At 42.1% G+C, this 20,030-nt stretch overlaps 3 protein-coding genes across 5 annotated transcripts in view; all 3 read right to left on the reverse strand.

Annotated features, from left to right (window-relative positions):
- Window positions 1–4,210, reverse strand: part of epg5 (ectopic P-granules autophagy protein 5 homolog (C. elegans)) — a 34,204-nt gene extending 29,994 nt beyond the window's left edge. For 2 of the 3 annotated variants that reach the window (XM_080432238.1, XM_080432236.1), the window contains exons 1-9: window positions 4,106–4,210; window positions 3,456–3,565; window positions 2,676–3,305; window positions 2,109–2,369; window positions 1,802–2,000; window positions 1,399–1,535; window positions 1,138–1,245; window positions 939–1,012; window positions 621–729 (exon numbers count right to left, since the gene is read on the reverse strand). In XM_080432238.1, coding sequence (XP_080288364.1) covers window positions 621–729; window positions 939–1,012; window positions 1,138–1,245; window positions 1,399–1,535; window positions 1,802–2,000; window positions 2,109–2,369; window positions 2,676–3,305; window positions 3,456–3,509 — 1,572 coding nt within the window. In that variant the 5' untranslated portion in view covers window positions 3,510–3,565; window positions 4,106–4,210. The remainder of the gene's footprint in view (window positions 1–620; window positions 730–938; window positions 1,013–1,137; window positions 1,246–1,398; window positions 1,536–1,801; window positions 2,001–2,108; window positions 2,370–2,675; window positions 3,306–3,455; window positions 3,566–4,105) is intronic. The other variant, XM_080432237.1, reaches the window with a different exon arrangement.
- A 1,266-nt stretch (window positions 4,211–5,476) lies between these two features.
- On the reverse strand, window positions 5,477–11,474 carry LOC308088068 (protein limb expression 1 homolog). Its single transcript, XM_080432418.1, is given in 7 exon segments — window positions 5,477–6,270; window positions 6,919–6,983; window positions 6,986–6,995; window positions 9,555–9,650; window positions 9,806–9,946; window positions 10,285–10,490; window positions 11,356–11,474. Coding segments are annotated over 7 exon segments (1,056 nt in total). The 5' UTR covers window positions 11,432–11,474; the 3' UTR covers window positions 5,477–5,808.
- A 1,350-nt stretch (window positions 11,475–12,824) lies between these two features.
- riok2 (RIO kinase 2 (yeast)) lies at window positions 12,825–19,580 on the reverse strand. Its single transcript, XM_080433753.1, has 10 exons — window positions 19,402–19,580; window positions 18,332–18,470; window positions 18,132–18,248; window positions 17,394–17,569; window positions 17,176–17,264; window positions 16,169–16,360; window positions 15,968–16,060; window positions 15,403–15,849; window positions 14,658–14,757; window positions 12,825–13,336 (listed from the first exon to the last, which is right to left on the reverse strand). Exons 1-10 carry the CDS (start codon window positions 19,465–19,467, stop codon window positions 13,175–13,177), a joined length of 1,581 nt encoding a protein of 526 aa, XP_080289879.1. The 5' UTR covers window positions 19,468–19,580; the 3' UTR covers window positions 12,825–13,174.
- Between the last annotated feature and the right edge of the window lie 450 nt (window positions 19,581–20,030).

The raw sequence follows: 20,030 nt of genomic DNA on the forward strand, positions 1-20,030 counted from the left end.
TGTGAACGTGTTGAATGTCCAGTAACATTTGGTTTTAAAGGAAGCTTGCCAGTTGCCACAAGGCCTTATAAATAAAAATAACACAATGTTGCTCTCTACGTACTACAACCCTTACCCCAGACAGTCACTCCCACACAACAGCAGCCAAAACGACCACAAGCAGCCTGTGGCAGATCAACATGGGAGCATAGCTTAGCTTAAGTGGATACACTTAAGCTCAGCTCCACGTGCACAAATGATGTGGCTGTGTGCGCAGTGCAGTGAATATAAAACCTGTCGAACGACCATCCAAATATTTGGGGCCAGCTGTAAACTAGTTCAGGAAATCAACACTACTAAGCCAATACAAATCAGCGGATGACATTGTCTTGTGAACTGCAATACATTAGTTATGTGCTTTTCTATTTTGTTTGATTCCTTTTTGAGAAGACCCTTTTTGGGTTCATCAGTAGTGAGGAGCAGGTTTGGTGTCTTTTCCCCACATTTGAATGAAAACGAGAGTTCCGCATGTAACTATGGTTCTATGAATTCCGGATGACCGCCAGAGGCGGTGTTGAAAACACCACCTCTGGCGGGCAGAAGGAATGAAATAGAACTGATGTTAACCACTTCCCACTTACCTCCTCTCCCCCCTCATCCACTAGTGTCCAGTTGCCAGACTCAGGGCCAGAGGCTGTCGAGCTCTGGCCTTCACACGGCTTCATATGACTCAGGAACTCTGTGCGGTGTCTGGGGGCAGGAGCCAAGAGGGAGAGGCCAAAGGTTAGGGATTAAAAGATGATGGGAAAGGGGTGAATTGCTACACTCATGAAAGCTTGAACTGATTGCTCACCGTGTATCAAATTTTTCACATTCCAGGTGTAGCATTTAGGGAGGATTAGGATGAAATGTTCATACTCACAATGGCTATTAGTTAATTTGGTAAATTCTGTAATCACCTGGCGGGAGACATGAGGATGGCTAGAGCCTGCATGAAGTGCGACACTCCACAGCTGTTCCCAAATACCTTGATCTGAAGTAAAAAAAGATTACAGTCTTAAATATTAATATTTTTATATTGTTTAGCATTGTATATTTTAATTCTGTCTGTCTGTCTGTCTGTCTGTGTTGAATCGTGCTGCCAGGACCAGGTCTAACCTGTAGGAACGATGCAGCCCACTTGCCCACTCCGGCAGGACAGCAGAGGAGGTGGCACAGCAGGTACAGGTGCTCCCCTGACCCGCCGACTTGTAGCAGGACTGCCACCTGGGGATTGGCACACAGACATGTCTTAGGAAACACAACATGATTATACCCATTGGAACACGTGTGTGTACGTGTGTACGTGTGTGTGTACGTGTGTACGTGTGTGTGTACGTGTGTGTGTGTGTGTGTGTGTGTGTGTGTGTGTGTGTGTACCAGTCTTTCCAGCCAGTGATGGATGTCTGTCTGGAACTGTGCGTCATCGAGTACTCTCCGTGTGAAGCTGAACAGAACACTGATGGCCTCTTTCAAGGGTTGAAGAGAGCAAGGTTGTGTTTGGCTACTCGAACAATCTGCGCACAACAGAAGCACAAATAACTGTAGTTCATAAGCAGAGCACTGAAAGACCTTCTATGCCTTGAATTTTTATGGTGTGGCTCTGCAGGAGTCTAGACGTCTAGAAGAGTATGTCTGTGTGTGCAGAGCTAATCTCACCAACCGCTGCACGGATCAATGCCATTTTTTTTGATTCTCTGTGTTTTCTAGTGCTGTGTATGTGGAACAGTGTAAGTTTTACATTCATACATGGGTTTTGTCAGGCATAAAATAATTCTCTCACCATTTAACAGGTGATACAAGTAGGACTCCACCTGGAGGCGCGACAGGAGGGCGGTGTATGAATGCAGCGCCACCTTCTGGTGAAGCAGTTCAGCGCGGGCATCAAATAGTCTCCCTAACTCGGCCAAAACGCTTGGACTAAAATCAGCCTGCTGGAACCGATGGTATCCACACACCTTTGACTGGTCTGCACACACGCCCTGCAGGGGAAGAAACCATGCTGAAATCAATGCACAAGCACAACGGCAAAACAGATGGGTATAATTTGCTCCAGTGTACTTTTGTGGTTGCTCTAATAACACACACACCTGCAGTGTAAGCTGTTCATCTCTAAAGCTCCAGAGACGGTTTTGTGTGCTCTTGCATTCAGAGGACTGCGTATGGAGCTGCGTGTGTGACTGTGTGAGCTGTCTGCGGCAGCGCCAGTAGTTCTGCAGCAGCTCGGTCAGTTCATGGTTCTCTTGGCGGGCCAGAGCACAGAACTGGACGGCGCACACCTCGGCACCCTCCAGCCACGCTCGAACGCCCCCAGCCGGCTCCCATACGCTCAGCTGCTCCGGCGAGAATGCCTGCAAGTAAAATAAGGGTGGAACGGTTTTCCTTAGGATTGATTATTTTTGCATTGGCAACCACGTAAATGCTTTTGTGATCAATAATTTCCAATTACCACGTTATTTGTGGCTTTGGAAAAATCCTATGGGAGCTGAGGAATACAAACTTAAGTGTGCTCACGTAACACAGTAAGCACTCCACATATATGCTGTGGGCATTGTCTGTACTGCTTTTGAGTGTGCCCAACCAAAAGTAATTAAAAAATCCATACGATAATTCTCCATTTCACAAGACAGCAGCCGCACTCATCATGTGTAAGTTACCTGAAGCTCTGGTTCAGTTTTGGGTAATTCTGGGTACAGTCTGCTTCGGGAAAGTTCAGCTACAGACTCAAGGGGTTGTAGACTGGGAGGAGACGTCTCCTGCTCAGGAAGAGCCAACACTGCAGGTCCCTGTGTCCTACAGTTTCTCAGAGCTTCCTCTTGGAGTTGCATCAAACCCTCCTCCAGCACATGGAGAGAGGGGTAGAGAGCTGGGGCACTGGGGGCCAGTGACTTCTCAAGCTGGGTTGAAAGACAAGTCCATGACTCATCATCTCTCCCGACCTCAGTGCTCTGTGAAACCACTCTAAGCTCTGCACCCCCTTCATCCTTCTTCTCTGCCTCCTTCGGTTGGACTGCAGCCTGAGATGTTGACAAAGTTGGGGATGCATGTAAAGTCTGTGCTAACGGTGATTTGGATGATGTCTGTGATGCTGAGGAAGCTTGATGCTCCTCAGAGGGCTGTGCTGTGGTCTCAGGGGTCTGGGCAGGCTCCTGCTGCTGCTCGTCTGTTCCCTGATATGGCAGACTGAGGGGGACATCGGTGAAACCAGAGCTGGGACTCTCTTCACACACAGCTGATGGGGTTGAAACTTCTTTGACTTCCTCTGCCTCTTTCTGCTTCCTGGCCTGCTGGAAGCATGCAAAACAACAATTGCATATCAAATTGATTTCCCTTGGGTTAAACAGTAACTCCAACCTTGCCCTAGTTTTGAACATGTGAGGCTGAGCTCATGTCACGCTCACGCAACACTGAACAGAATTGGCTAAGGTAAAAATCACCTGAGACCTCCCGCTGCTCTTGGACTTGGTCTTCTTTGGTCTCACAGCCTCCATCTTTTAACGTCTGCTCACGTCACCGCCTCCCAGCTCTAAAATCATATTCAGCAGGCCTGACACAGGAGAACTAGATCAATGTGGGACAGTAGCTACTGTAAAAGTAAGACACAAACAACATGGTCCTCCTCTATTTCACAACAGGCGTTTCAACATATAAACAAAAATGTGCTCAAACAGCAACAACTAGAAGTGAGGCAGTACCATGCAGAGTCACTGGTGTAGATAACCAGTTACTGACTGACTGACCAGTTAGTTGACTGTGCTGTCAAGATAAACACTGTCATTGGCTCAGAGTCAGAGCTACAACGCAAGCCTTATGGGGCCTGCTTGAGGAACCTCTGTGGCAGAAGGGACCAAGGCAGTAGCAAACATGTCTATTATATCTTCTGGACATTATGTTCCAGTGAAGAAGTCCATATGGAAACAAATTTTTCCTTTGGTTTACCATTATTCTGCCACAGCTAAGCTAACGCGCTATCGTTATGTTATGTTGTTATGATGCTGTGCTGTCTGTTTTTCTATTGCCCCTACCTACAGCCTGGGCTAACTCTAACTGTCTCACAACACAACAGTTGCATAATATCATAACTCACATTGTCAGAGATCTGTTGCTTCACATCCAGGGAGCTGACATTGGACATTGAGGGAGCAGCCCCCAGATCACATCAGCTGTCTGCTGTTTTGTTTTGTTTTGTTCCTAGAACTCTATCGCAATCTCTCTGATCACGTGACTACCAGCGTTGCCATGTCTGCGTATTACAAGCGACTTTGGGCTTGTTTTTCTGTAAAGTCTTTCTAAAGTGCAGTTGCTTATTTGGGCTTGCTTCCACCTTTTTTGATTATTATTTAAACCAGTGGTTCTCAAATATTTTCATGTCATGAATGGACCCCCAAATAAATTAATAATTATGTATTTGTCCCGCCTAACCCCCATATGAAAATGTTTTGTGTCAGGCCAGCACTGCCAGTGGGGCTCCATATCAGATTTGTGTTGTTGGAATGTTTTAAAAATATTCTAAATATTCCATTTGTACATAAACATGATTTTGACTTCAAAAGAGCCTAGTGAGTGACCATAGAGTTAAAGCTAGTGACCCTAGTCGCTTCTTTTGGGCTTGTTTTCCTAGACCTGGTTGCTTATTTCTCTCAAAAGATCTGGCAACACTGGTGACTGCTCCACCTCATTACGGAACGGCTGAAGGCTCAAAGTATACGTGAGCGAAAGAAACTCAGGACATTGTACATTTAACATTACAACAACCCGGGCGGTTGTTGTAATGTTAAATTGAACCGATTGAACCGTATCTGTCATAATGTAATGTGCAATGTCAAATCAATGTCTGAAACGTTTGAAAGTGTGAGGACCGCTGTTACTTCAAACCATTTTCAGTAAAATGCAGTATTTTGTCTGTGCAAAAACAGAACAGCATGCTATTCTTTTGAATTCACCAACAAATTAAGTCAAAATCAAGTTTATGTTATGTGTAACATCTTTTTTATACACATTTTGACCAATTAGCAATTTATTGGTTTACAATTTCTAACTCTGATCACATAAGTACACAGACAAGTTGTGAGTCAGAAAACAAAACATTTATTTACAATGTAAAAAACAATTTCCCTTTAAAACCTCCTTTAAACCCACAGCTGCCCATTTATTGATCAGCCTGTATGTATCAACAATATTTAGCCTTTCTTTTTTCTTTTACACTGTCAGTAGTAAGGAGATATGACAGTTGTTGTTTTTTTACCATCTATCTTTCTCCCCCCCCCCCCCCCCATTCTTCTTCCTTTCCTCTTTTATGGAAATAACAACATAATGGTCGTACTCGTAGCTTGCACAAAAATGAATTTCACCCACTGTTTTACACCTGTAAACCTGTGATGTGACAATAACATTTATTCTGATTCTGACACCAGGTTTATTCTTCTTGAGTCATAGTGAAGCCTCTATTGATCGACTCAGTGGTGTATATAGGATATAAATTTTCTCAAAACCTGGATACATACAAACCAGATATTAACAAAGCAGTCTATTCAGACGCTACCTAAAAATAAGTGTGTGTAATGGCAATGTGACGTTCAAGAGACCACCTCACATGGTACACAAGTATCACATGACTATCCCTGGCCAGAACTCTAAACCAGTCTGGGACACAGACAGCAGGTCAGTATTGTTTTGGTTTGTAGGATAAGTTGTGTTCTGGTTGCTGTTCGATGCAAAAAAAAAAAACACTCCAGTCCAGTAGCAGTTGGAGGCCTTTTGGCTGACTTTTCAAACACATCCTGTGTCACTCTATTCAGGGTTGATCAAAGGCACATGGGTTTGCTTTGGGCTGGGCGCAGGGCTGTAAGAAGGCAGTAGTTTTGGCTTGCCCGAGGTTGGACGGACCGTGTGCCTAGTGCTTTCATGGAGGCTTGGCGAGGGACTGCAGGGTGGGGTCAGTGAATCCTGGCATGATAATTGCTGGAAAGGACGTTGCTCATAATGGTATATGGGACTCGGGGGTTGACTCAGGTGCACGTGTGTCTGGTGTATGAATGCCTGGCTCAGAGCCAAGGTGAGGATCTCAGTTTTCTCCTTGTAGAAACGGAGCTCGGTGCCTCGACGCCGGGCCAACACCAGCTCCTTTTGTGCCACTTGCAGCTCCTCCCCCAGTCGCCCAGGCGACCTCTGCTCCCGTCCCATCCAGTCCAGAGCCATGCTGCTACGCATGTACTCATCAAGTCCTCGTTGGGAGTAATAGGCAATCACACTCTGTGGAAGAGGAGAAATGGGCAATCGTGTTGCAGTGAAAACAGAGTCAAATGCTTTGGGAAGGAATGTAGCAGTGGTTCTCAAACCTTTTCATTTCAAGGGCCCCCATAACTCTGAGAGTATACAAAATGGAACTCTGAGAGTGTACAAATGGACCCAGATAGACCCATAAGGGTCCATTTGGGTCCATTTGTACACTCTCAGAGTTACAGACCTGTAAGGGTCAATTTGGAACCCCGCTCAAGGAACCCTGGACCCCACTTTTTTGAGAACCCCTAGAATACATTATAATTTGCACTAATGCATAAAGTGGGAGACATTCATTCTGATGAGTTAACCACTTAAACCCCAGTTTTCGGATGCTTAAACCCCAGCATCTGAAAACAGAAAATACACTAGTATAGAGCCCTGAGGGACTGTATGGGGTTTAAGTGGTTAAACCCAGTTTTATACATCATCATACGTCGGTGTTATGCGACAACAGAAATCTACAAGCTTAGTTTTGAGCTTGTAGATCTGCTATTTTCACCTTTTTTAAAATTATTTTAGAAGACTCTCGAAAGAAAATTGACAATGACGACATGCCCAAACTAGGGATGCCAGGTTGAAAGTGGTGAAAGAAGTGTTGAATGAAGGTGGCAATGGTACCTGTCGAGAGCATTGCCTTTCCCTCAGAGCTTTAAGTGTCCCGTTCCAATGCAACAACTGGAACACGTCATCATTTCCTACAGAGAAAAAAGAAAGAGGCAGAGACAGAATGTGAGAGAAGTGGGACAAAGAGAAATTATAATGAATTTGTCTTGTTTGACACCATGATTAATTTGGATTCTGAACACAAACATCCAGGAATTGAGCAATCTGCAAACAATAGGAAAAAAAAACATTTCCCCCTTTGAATCAGCTGCGGGGCTCTGAATTTGTCTTGAGAGATTAGGAATTGAGTAACCGCCCCTGACAAAGACCATGTGTTATGAGAATATTTATTGAAGCCATAACCAGATTGATTACTTTAAAAAGATTCTAAATATTCCTGCAACAGGTAGGCCTTATCTCTGACTTAGAATTCACTGTCTGGCTGAACGGCTGTCGTCTGTTACAGATGATTTATTACAGAGTTAAACAGAGACAGGCTAAAGATTAACATGGATTAACCTAATCACATACAGATGGAACATGTGACACGTTTATTGTCTGAGGTTAAAGTCCTCTGTGTACATGCTACCCGGAGGTGGGTAGTAAGTAAGTATATTTGAGAAGAAAAACATACTTTTACTCCTTTACCTATGGGCCAAAATTAAAGGAGTGAAATAAATATTTTTCAAATGATTTGGCTACATTCATCTTGATACTTTCTTTCTACCCATTTTTTTAAATTAAATGCACATTCAGATTTATTTTAATTTTTATCTCATTCTCTCACTTACTGGTAGTATTTGCGTTGGCTCTGTCACATGACTCAGTTTCACCAATCAAATGTAGCCAGTCACACCACACAGAATATCTCCGTGCCAGCAGGTGACATGAGGTTACACACACAGAAGAATGAGTGGACAGACTAAACAATAGGTACTGTACATTATGCACTGCTTTCTTTGCCTCCCTCTCTCTTCTGACTTAATTTGTGTTATTTAGTAAAAATCGAAATTACTACTTTGCATACTTTGTTTTATTTAAAGTGATTAGATTTTTCACATTGGCTATTTTATGTTTTGTTTATTTCAACTGGACAAGCATTTATTATATTTTATTAAGTAAGTAACTCAGTGAATAATCTTTTCACTAGATACTTTCTTCCTCAAGTAATTATTTGGATGACTATTTTACTTCTATTTGAGTCATCATTATTTTAAAGTAACAATACTTTTACTTGAGTTCAGTTTTTGGCTACTCTACCCAACCTCTGATGCCACTCACTGTTTTCAGCCTGTACAGTAGTATGTGTCCTCGTCTGTTTAGGATCCTGCCTGTCTGACTCTTTGTTTACCAAACTATCTGGCACCTACAGCAGTGATGTTTTTATATTGTGGTGTCAGCAATTCTGTTCCACTGGGTTGACTCACAAAGCATGTGTACCTGTCTGTACTCTGTATGAACATGAACAGTGCATACAAACACATGTGCAGGTGTGACCGATGTACTACTGAACACACAGGTGCATATGAGTGTGGGTGTGGGTCTGGGTACACACACTATGGCATAAATAGGTTTCCACACTCGAAGGTATGTACGACTGTACGTATGTGCATGTATGTACTTATTAGTGTAGGTGCATGTGTATATGTCAAAAGAAAGCTAATACGTGCACATCCACACCATGTGTTGGGCAGGTGCTGAGCTAAAAGTAATAGACTAAACAAAATAAAATAATTCAAAAAACGCTCGCACACTGATGAGCTCTATTTTAAGAAAAATGCATTTATTGCACCCCAAAGTGCTGTGATGTTACCATGGGTATATGTCCACACATGATAGTGTCTGTGTTTGTATGCGTGCGTGCGTGCGTGCGTGCGTGCGTGCGTGTTTGTATGCGTGCGTGCGTGCGTGCGTGCGTGCGTGCGTGCGTGCGTGCGTGCGTGCGTGCGTGTGTGAGACAGACAGACAGACAGATAGAGAGAGACAGACAGAGAGAGAGAGAGAATTACTTGGAACCTTCTCATCTCTACATGTCCTGCTTTCACAGGAATGATAATGATGCCATTTCCTCCTAGTAATAACCCTCCTGCTGCTGACGAATGATTATTTACATGGAGGTAGAAATATGAGGTGTTTCATACCACCTTCCACAGCCACAGGTCTAAAATAGTCTGACACCAAGACACTCTGACAGAAGGAATAAATGAAGGAATGGAGAGGTTTACATCCCTAGAGAGTGGAATTACCTCCCACACAGGTTAATTGTGAATGTGATAGAATTTGGCTACGCTTGGCTTACTAGCTTCTCTTATTTATTTAATGTATATACAATAATTAATCTATTTTTGCCATACATCCTACTATGAATGTGTGGAATTTCTGTCTGTGTGTCCATCTGTAGTTCACGTAGTAGTCGGTCGGATAGGCGGTTGTCCAGAACTGCCGATCCGAACAATACGCCCATATATAGGCATATGGAGATCCAGTTGTCCAGAACCGCCAATCCGACCACTATGCCCATATATGGGCATGCCCATATGGGCAAAGAAATGGGCATCATTTCTTCCCCCCGCCCCACAAAGTCTCAATCTTTTAAAGTAGCTAAGAGGCAAATAGGAGCTGCCTGCAACATAACTCCCATCTTGTTCTACCTGGAACTGAAGCATGGTCCGACCCATGTAGGAGCTTAGAAGCAGACTGTAGGTTCCTATGCTGGTGCTTGGGTCACATGCATCTTCTATAGAAGCCTAGAAGCACAGTGAGAGGCAGGAGATATTATTCATCAGGATCACATTATCGTTATCGTTATACGATCCGTCTTAGCTTTCTTGATTACAGCAGGATAACATTCGGTTAAAGAAATCAAAGCTAAAGCTACGTGTTTGCATTGGCTGACACTCACGGCACTGTCTGTGGAGGCCTGACACAGGCTCTGACTGATAAACTGAGGGGTGATACGTCGTGATGGTAGCTCGTTTACCAGGGAGTTCATCAAAGCAACGCGAGCAGCATCTCTACGGGCCTCTGCCTGAGTCTCACACACCTACACATGGAGAGATGGAGGAATATGAAGGAAGAGATGAAAGGGAGGGAAAAGATTATTGTTATCTCATTCACTTCACAAAACACCTTTTGGGTCTGTTGTTGAGCTTAAGCTCCTGGATTACAATGTGGGTGACTGCATATTGTGCATAAGAGCTGATCATGATATCAGAAATCAATTCATCACTCAGATTAGAACATCAAAGCCAGTCAGGTATCATAAGGTCAGTATAAAAAAAAACTTAAAAGTGTGTGATATAGCAAATCTACCAGGATCATGCAAGCTTAATCTGAGTGTTGTGTAAAGACATTCTTTCAGGAAGTTCCAAAAGGACACACCTTGTAGTTTCCAAAGCAGCTTCCTCCAGGTAGGCTGACATAGCAGACATAGGGCGGCCCAGGGCTAGGGGCAGATTCATACAGCAACAAGCTGTCTGACTGGCTGGCTGAATCCATCACAGAAACCTGGGATTCACTGGGTGATCTGTTCAGCTGGCCCACCTGTCTCTGCTCCCAGAAGTGATGGAGCATGGCCACCACATTCACTGGATAGAAAACAAAGGTTATGGTTGTTTAGCCCAACATATTCTAAACTTTGTTGCATGACTTTTGCTCACTGTATTTTCAGGGAGCAACACGATCATACTATGAAGTATCTGGATATCTGAAATTCAATTTTTTTTTTACTTCTTTACATTCAGTAATGAAAACATTCATCACTACAACAGAAAATGAGGTCTGCATTTTGAAAAGATTTGAGCCAAACATATGCAGAGTTCATCTGGGATTCTTCATAATGGAATGAAGTGCACAGCGCTATTGCAATGCACAGTATGTGATTAATTAATCTTAATCAGACACAGAGTGCATCAAGGGTATTTTTATACTGGAGATAAAAGGAATTTGAAGCCTCTTCTGTGACACTATTAGAAGTAAACAGTTCTTTCTACAGAGAACTCCACCTGGAGGCATGAGTGTATGAATGTGTATAAATGTTGATCTACGAAAGTAAAACAATCATTCTTTAAACTATAAAATTAACATTCCCAGACATGGTTTATTTAAGTAGAATTAGGTACTGGTACCACCCCGTCACGAGGCTGCACAGATCAGCATTTCCAGAGTTTCTGACACACCAAAAAGATTTAGCAGCTTCCTGTGGCCCTCAGAGTGAGAAAGAGAATTGACTGAAGGTTAGGCTACCGGATTGATGTATCGTAAGCTTTCATGTAAGCTTTCAGTAGTTTGCCTTTGCCTGTACAGGATAATTAACACTTAAAAGGAAGCTTTTGTCCGTTTGGCAGAATACATGCCTGCAAATATATATATATTTATTGGTCACTTGTTCCCATTTTAGGTTGTAGCCTATACCTCTTATTGTGAGTTGTTTTTTAAATTTAGCCTACTTACGGTCTTTGAGGTCGGTGTCCATCTCCCTCTCTGACAGGTGTGACATCATGTTCTCCAGTATGAACTCTCTACTCATTCTTCTTCATCCAGTGCTCACCCCCAAGTTTCACCAAATACGCTCAGACCAGATTTTTCACAGACTTCATCCAGTATAGCTCACACATGCTTTATCAAAGTAAGAGCAGTTGCAGCTTTAACACAACCCTAAAAAAGAGCAGCCTTCATCGTCCACACAGCTCCGGGCGGGAACACGACAAGGAACAAACCTGAAATCCTAATGCCCCTTCACTCTCCCTTTCTCCCCTCCAAAACTCCCTCTCCTTCTCCCCTCCTCCCTTGTGTGAACATCTCCCTAGGCTTTCTCCTCTGAAGCAGACCACCTTTGTCACCCGCACTGCCAATTAACTCAGAGGGCCCCTCACTCTTTCTACACACAAGTTTGCACGCATATATGCACAGACTCACTCTCTCACACACACTCTCAGAGGTCTGGCACTGGAATGCTGTACCCCTCCCCTCAGGCTGTGCAGCTGGCTAATCCCTGAACAGAGTCAGAGAGTTAAAGACATACACAAACTTGCCCAGTTGAGCCACAGAACTTACCCTTTGACAATAAACAAGAAAATGTGCACCTAAGTCCAGCCTGGGTGAAACGTTTTTCACACAGAATATCTTCAGCATCCAGACATCCGACCAATGACTGACAATGAATATGGGGTGTGTGAGAGATGAGGGCTTGGGGGGGTGTGGAATGGAGCCATGCTGTTGACTTGAAACCCTAGTCTGAGGCCATCAGACCAGGGTTTGAGCTCCATTCAGGCTCCTTGTATGAATAGCTATTGTTCCGGTCTGAATTCCCATTCCCTTACACATTAATGAACTAAACGCTGAGAAAGGAGTGGTCTCTTTGCTCCCCAAGTCCTTCACATTACATGCACTTCATGGTGTGTATATATCTCAGTGAGGCACGGTAAATTGGTGTGTCTATTTCCTGGCCAACTGGAGCAAACTGCACCTTATGGTGAACACATTGTGTACCATGAGCATGTATGCTCCCACATGTGTTTGTGTCCGTCTGTGTGTGAGACTCTATTCAGTTCATTGGTTGCCTAGAGGGCGGATGTAGCTATCCATTCAGACACTTGTCTGATTGTTGGGTCACCTTTGAACCAGAGCCTAGTACCACAGATGAACGCTCTCAATGGAAGGAACTTGTATTCTTGTTCAAAATCTTAACTCACATCAATCATCCTGTCAGGTTCAAAATTAATTTATACGTTGTTGTCGCTTACAGAAAATAACAGATTTTCTAAAACGCTTTAGAAAATGATTAAAAGCTTAAAAATCACCAAAGCATAGGCTTTAGAAGGTTAACCATGAACTTGGGGAGAATACATGCATGTCTTACATGCATTTCCATTTGATGTAGAAAGAAAACTATAACAAATTAAATGTTTCATATTCAAAAGGCTTTATTATCAATTATACAACTTCATTAGTATGTCAAGTTGTTATTTACAATGTTACTTATATAGTGAGCATTAATTGAAGGTCAACTGCATACCAGACTGACTACTTTTCTTAACAGTTGCAGAAATGTACACACACTTGAATTTGTTGTCTACAGCTGTGTCCTTCATCACAGCTGTAGCCTGTTTAGTTTTTTTAATCACCAACTTATAATATCTGAGTCTTGTTGGTATATCCTCATTGCAATAACCCATCATATGTTGTTTACACAAGAAGGAGGAGCTGAGCAGGCAAAAACACAGTTGACAACTTTCTTTTCTTTATCTCAGTATCTGCTCTGCAGTCCCCTTTATCCCCAGAAGGAGGCACCATCCACACTGGACTTGATGTTATCCTGGTTCTCTCTCCTAGCATCGGTCACCAGATTAGCCTCCCCCTTCTGCAGACGTCTCCTCTGTGCAGCCTTCTGCTGCTTGTTCAGCTGCCTCCGTATCTTCTCGCGCACTACTTCCTATAATATACAATCACAAAAGATGTAGTTCAAACAAAAATGTATATATGATCAATTTATATAAGACCAGCAACATTAAAGACCAGACACCCAATGCAGTTTAAATGGGGGTTCTGCTGAAAAGTGGTAAAGTAGCAATCAGACATTTCCAAGCAGTCAGTAGGCAAGCATATCAGTTCGTTTTTTTATTCTATTATTGACATTAATTGTGCCCCTGTATCATCTTCTCCTGGGGTTATGCGATATAGAAGAATATTTTCACCCCCCCACTTAGTACAACTGAATGACTATAAAAAGACAATCTGGGTTTATTTCTCCTAACACAACTGCTGTCAATAATTACACATAATGACACATGATGTTGTATACTCAAACTTTTATGTGATTTGCCTTGGTTGGGAAGTCAAGCCCAAATAGAACCTATATATATATTGATAACTATCTATAGTATAGATAGTTATCAAAGTGAAAACTGAGGCTGCCTGCTGCTGTATCTCTTTCATAATTAAAACGAGACAACAACCCCAAAAACCCTAATGTTTTAGCTTATACCGTTTTGCAGCTGCTGAACAGAAAATGTAACTGTGAATAGTGAAGCAATGTTGTAATTACAACAGGACAGAACACATACAGGGCCCGATTTACGTACACCACTGGTGCAACATGCAATTTACGCTTGCAAGGTAAGTTAAATTAATGTCTGATTTACTAAGGCAGCAACTAATTAGGAAACCAGCCAATGGGACTGCCTTGTAGTCACATTTTTCGTTTGAAGGATGAAGCAGAGCTTAAAAAGGTGCAGTGGAATGGTGAAATTTGTGCAACTAGAAGGCCATAACAAGTTCAGGAATAAAAAGAAAACTAACTAGGTCTCTGCCAGGCCAGGTGAATATTGCTCATAAAATAAAGGCATTAGGAGTCACTAAAAAGAAATGGATGATGGATGCATTACAGATGATTTGAACATTAATAGTATGTTTTCTGTTTCTCGAAGTGTTTAGTGCATTGACCGTCTTTGTTGGATGTCTGTTTGTGATTCGTATAACAGCACATTAACGGGGAGAGCAGTACATGACAAATGTGGACTGTGATATTCCAGCTGCTGTGGCTACGGTAAATAAATGGTATGATACATGTTCATCACATGACTCCAGAGATCATGTGTAGCTATTTGGGGGTCATCCCCATGTTCCCCGGGATCTAAGTTCCCCGCTTACCCCCCAAAAAGGTTAGGTTAGGGTTGTAAGTGGGGTACATAAAACCTGGGGAACATGTGAGTTTTGGACAAATCTTTTGGCCTCAGAGTGTAAAATGTACAAACCGGTGGTATGGTAGAGCAGCTTCCTACGCTGCCTGCTGTGGCCTCGCTGTCTGTTCTCCTTCGTCTGTGTTCTGCGATGTGTAGAAGGCTGTCTGAGTCTCTGCAGGGGAAACACACCGAAAAATATATTGTGTTTATTAAATATGGCGATTATTATGGTACATTTTGTGACAAATAAAATCTATTCATTGTAATGAACTGGATTCTAATGCCACATTTACACCTTGCATTAAAATACTATCTGTATCTGGATATTAAACCGCGATGGACTAAGTAATACTGGGTGCAGAGCAGATGCCTTTGCTCGCCAGTGAAGAGGTGCAGTCCATGCAACAATGCAAATTATAAACTTGTAATTAGTCCCAACAGTGCTAACCAAACATAATGACCCGACAATATCTGCCATTATTATTGTTGTTTCCAGGCACATGTCCATTACAAAAAGCAACAATAGACACACAAATTGAGCAATTTTTTACATGGCTCCACAGAAAATGATATTTTAAAGACATTTTCACTTTAAAATGCATTTATAAAATGATATATTTTGTGAGCTTGGATAAGAGGCCGAAACGTAGAGGAAATCTTAGTTTTGCAAAATATGACTGTGGGCACGACAGGTTCAAAATGACCAGAATTGAGTAGTGGTCTTGTGTACCTTGTACAGTACATATGGACCCAGGCATAAGAAGCACCATCAAATGGCCTTCCTCTAATTTTGATATCCAACAGATCATTACATTACCTGAAGGGTTTGAACTCTTTATTGGAGGTGGACAGTTCCACAAGCTCCGGGCAAACATCATTTGTTTCATTCTCCGCTTCCTGCATCTCTCCCTCTCCATCACTTCCAGCCATTAACACAGTTCCAGTATCATGTTGTTCTTCTTCCCTGGTTACACATTCTTCTGCCTCATCCTGATGTTCAGACACATACTGAGAGTCTGCCTGAGGCTCACTGACTTTCAGACCTTCCAGCTCCAGCATCGTATGGTTGTATTCCTCCATGTTCACATGTTCAATCTGTCCTTCCTCTTCTCCTGCCTCCTTGTCCTCTCTTTCCTCTTCATCCTCGTCATCCTCCTCATCCTCCTCTTCCTCGGGTCCTGCTGGGTCTAACAAATTGGCGTCTCTCTCCAGATCTTTGGTGAATCCGCTGGCTGCGATCTCCACATCTAGAGAGCAAGACCGGCTACAGGAATATGCAGTGAATAGTAATACCAGGGGTCAATTTGATTGAATTACACAACACTTATTTTTTTACAAACTGATAAGACAGAAGACAGTTGAATATAGATGTGTGATGTCACCTGATGTCTTTGAAGGTTGGGTAGAGCTCACTCTCATAATTGTATCGTCTCAGAAAGAAATCTCTGACACATTTTACATCTCTGTCAAAGTACCTATGGCAAAGATTCAAGAAATCAACTACCTGTACACAAATACTGTACGTCTACCGAAGTTATTATGGCAATAAAACTGACAATAGTGTATGAGAGAGGAGGACTGACCATTCAGCGTTGAAGTGTGTGGTGGACACCATCTGAGGGAAGTCAATCATGGTTGCATGGTCCTGGTCATCCACCATCAGGTTGAACTCATTAAAGTCACCATGAATCAGGCCATGATTGGCCAGTTTGACTATCAGCTCCATGACCTCATTGTAGAGAGCAGGTGGGTCTTGCAGCTCACGAATCTGACATCTGACAGATATAGGACAAAAATGTCACCAAGATAAAGCAACATCAATAATCTTCGTGAATGTAGTACTTTCATAAGACAGGTGTTAAAGCACAAGAACACTTTGGTAGAGGTTTGGGTTGTGTTCTTACCTTGTCATAACGTAACTAGTCTAATTGGTGAGACATTTTATCATCCAAAAATAGTCTCTTCATTGACTTCCATTGTACAGTGAAACAGCTCTCCAAGTCACAAATGCAAACAATGCTGATTCTGGCAATATCTAACATCACAAAACTGTACTGTATTTAATACAAATGTCAACTTCCTATCGATTTTACCATTTTTATTCGGAAGAACACCCAGAATGCACCCGCGAATCAGAATCTTCAAATAGTAAAATAAACATGAAGTTGACATTTTTATTAAAAACAAATGCTGTGTTGGGTTTTATAAAGTTACACTGCATATTTTGTTTGCGTTTGTTTATGTGCTAAATGAGTGCCTTTGAGAGTTATTTCAATTTATATTTTAAGTCACTGAGGAGACTATTTTTGGATTATTTATAATCAACAGTGCAGCAGAGCAAGATATCTTGCCAATTGGACTACCGTAGTTACATTATGACAAGGTAAGTACACAACACAATCCTCTACCAAACTGCTTTACAAAGAAATAAGAAAACAAAAAGGATTCAAAACTTATACAGTAGGTGCATTACATAATACAATCTACTTTCTTACAAATAAGAAAGAAAAACACAAACAGTAATGAAAAAGGAGTGGGGGAAGACAATCATAAAGGATTATAGTGGCAACTGAAACGGCTTATTACACACAGTGGATATCCATTGATGAGTTCCATCACTATAGCATGTCTGTTATAGTCCACAGGCTTGGGTACAGGAAAGCCACGTTCATACAATGCCTGGGAGAAATAATGACATGACAAAGATTACTTCATCTTATTACTTTATAAACCAACATCAGGAAGGTATCTTGCACCAAAGTCATGTTGTCGTGTTGGATCATGATATGACACATCTATCATAAATACCTTCATGTAGGCAAACTCCTTCATGGCAGAGAGGCGAGAGAGGTAAAGCCAGGACATGTTCTTCCTGTGTTTGTGGTAATCTCTCTTGTTCTTCAGGTTCCTGAAGGAGGTTCGCCCCAATCTGTGAAGCTTGAGGGCATACTGGTCCCCTTCTGGGCTAGCCACGATATATATATCTACAGGGATGCAGATGTAATCAAATGTGTGTGTAAACATGTTTTATGCATGTTTTTTTGGGCTGTGGATTATTCAATTTAACTAATTGACCAAAACTTAATTGGCACTTACAGCAATACAGTCTAAAGGCCAGTCCACACCAATGCAACTCATTGCAACTACTTGCAATCATTATCCTCATGGTAATTGCAAGGAGTTGCATTGGTGTGGACTGGCATTATAACTGCTTTGTTGCGACTAGTTGCGTTGGTGCGGTCTGGCCTTAGGATTGTAGTTGTTTGCAAGGAATAGACAAAATGACATTTATACCTGAAAACTAGCATCATTAACTCTTAGCTCTGTTGGAACATTTAGGGGTTAAGTGTTTCACCTCATAACCACTTTATACAAATTTATGATTGAATGTGGTGACATTTAGTTCACTTTCCCCGCCTCGTTAAGGAACTTGAATCAGTGAATGTCAAGTCACAGGAAATGTTCTCTAATCAAGCTACAATCATCCAAATTTAATATCTGTGATTGTATGTGTTGTGTACATTCTAGTTCTGCTTTTTTTTTTACCTGACTCTTTCCCCACACCCATCTGATTGCCAACAGAGAGCAACACTTCTCTTGAGCAGAAGGTCTTCAGGGCTAGGTAGTCATACCCTCCATAGACCAGCCTGTAGCCCTGCCCCACTGAAATTAATACAACTCCATTAGAACTTTGGGCTACATGTACATACAATCTTTGCCTTTCAACATGTGAGATATTGACTTACTTTTGTTTTTTTCATAAGCCACAAGTTTGTGCTTCACTAGCTCTCTGAGGATCTTGTTGCAGCCTCCATGTTTGAGGCTGGCGATAGAGGCCACGAGAGCCACTGGAACGATCTCATGGTTCTTCATCCCCATCTCAACCTGCATGAGGAGGAATAGATCTTTGAACTGAATGTAATCTGACACAGACTATGTAAGTCACTGACCGTTATGAGTACAACCATTAAAATAAAACTGTACCCAGCCATACCACACCATGTTAAAAACCCCTCTCACTGACTGCTTCGTCTAGCAGCTTGATGGGCAACATACGCCCCGCGAACTACGGCCTGGGGCCATACCGGCCCTTTGACCATCTCATTCCGGCCCTCGAAGTCCTCAAAGAAAAACAAAATGACCCCCAAAAATGTACATCTTAAAAGGCACCATTTTATGTTAATGCCTGGTTTTGAGAGGAATTCATTGAAATAGACTCCAATGACTAATTAGTTAATATGCACCATTAGAGCACATACCTGCATTCCATCCATATGTACTCAAATGTTAAATGTTTATAATGTGACAGAAACAGTCTGCCTATATCCCAGACTAATACGAGCGAATAGGGGAAGCGAATCAACGTCACGTGATTCCCTTATTTGACCATTTAAAAAGGTGCAAACAAATTGGTCAAAAACCAAGGAACCTTGTCAAAAACCCGGATGTATGTCTCAATTAATTTATAACATATCAAACACATTGCATTATCATAATGCAATGTGTTTGATAATGTGAGTGGTACAGTACAGCTGTAAAATAATAATAATTCTGCACCATGTGTTTGAGGTTTCAATGTGTCCAATGTGTGGCCCCCTCACTCATATTTAGTCAGTATGCCATGGCCCCCTGGGGAAATATTCTGCCCACCCCTGATCTAGCAACATACACTACATAAAGTAACGTCGCTACAATACAGCTACAATAATACAAAACGGTGATATGAGCTGAGACACAAGACACCCTGGAGCTCCGTACAGTAATTCGCCGCCTGACCAACCCAGTCAACCTACTGTCTGTAATAATGATCACTTACCGCTGTGAGGACCCGGAAGTCGTCTCGTGTCAAGTACCTCAGGACGACCACGTTTAATTTACCCATATTTATTCTGTTCTGGTGCAAATCTAATAAACGTGAATAGAGAGAAAAAATGGATTTTAGTTTAGTAAACACATGTGCACGGCGGAAGTGAATGGCTGAGCGGAAGCGACCAGTGTTCAGTGTTGCCAGATTAAGTGAGAGAAATAAGCAGCCAGTTCTATGAAAACAAGTCAGGAAGAAGCCACCCAGAGCACTTTATTGGCTATTTGAAAATAGACGATCAAGGCGAGCTTGTAGATCAGTTATTTTCAAAAACTCTTGTAATAAAATGTGGAATATTTTGAATATTTTTTAAAAACATTCTAACACCACAAATCCTCGCTGTTACAAAACATTTCCATGAAAATATTTGAGAACCACTGGTCTAAATAATAATTAAAAAATTGGAAGCAAGCCTAAATAAGCAAGTACACCTTAGAAACAAGACAACAAAACCGCAACCCGCAAGGCCGCAACTAACAATTTTTACAAGCAACTTTACAGAAAAATAAGCCCAAAGTCGCTTATAATAAGCCGACATGGCAACACTGGAAGTGACGTCCGTCGATTTCCAGTTTGCGTGG

The sequence above is a fragment of the Gymnoscopelus braueri genome, assembly GCF_963280865.1.
Source record: "Gymnoscopelus braueri genome assembly, chromosome: 7".
Taxonomy (NCBI): Eukaryota; Metazoa; Chordata; class Actinopteri; order Myctophiformes; family Myctophidae; genus Gymnoscopelus; species Gymnoscopelus braueri.

What these genes read in the sequence shown, in the direction of transcription:
- riok2 (XM_080433753.1), bottom strand. Translation starts at nt 19,467, where the DNA reads ATGGGTAAATTAAACGTGGTCGTCCTGAGGTACTTGACACGAGACGAC. An exon ending in CTCATCAATGGATATCCACT is followed by an intron (nt 16,361 to 17,175) that starts GTGTGTAATAAG and finishes TATATCTGTCAG; the next exon opens with ATGTCAGATTCGTGAGCTGC. An exon ending in CCAACCTTCAAAGACATCAG is followed by an intron (nt 15,850 to 15,967) that starts GTGACATCACAC and finishes ATATTCCTGTAG; the next exon opens with CCGGTCTTGCTCTCTAGATG.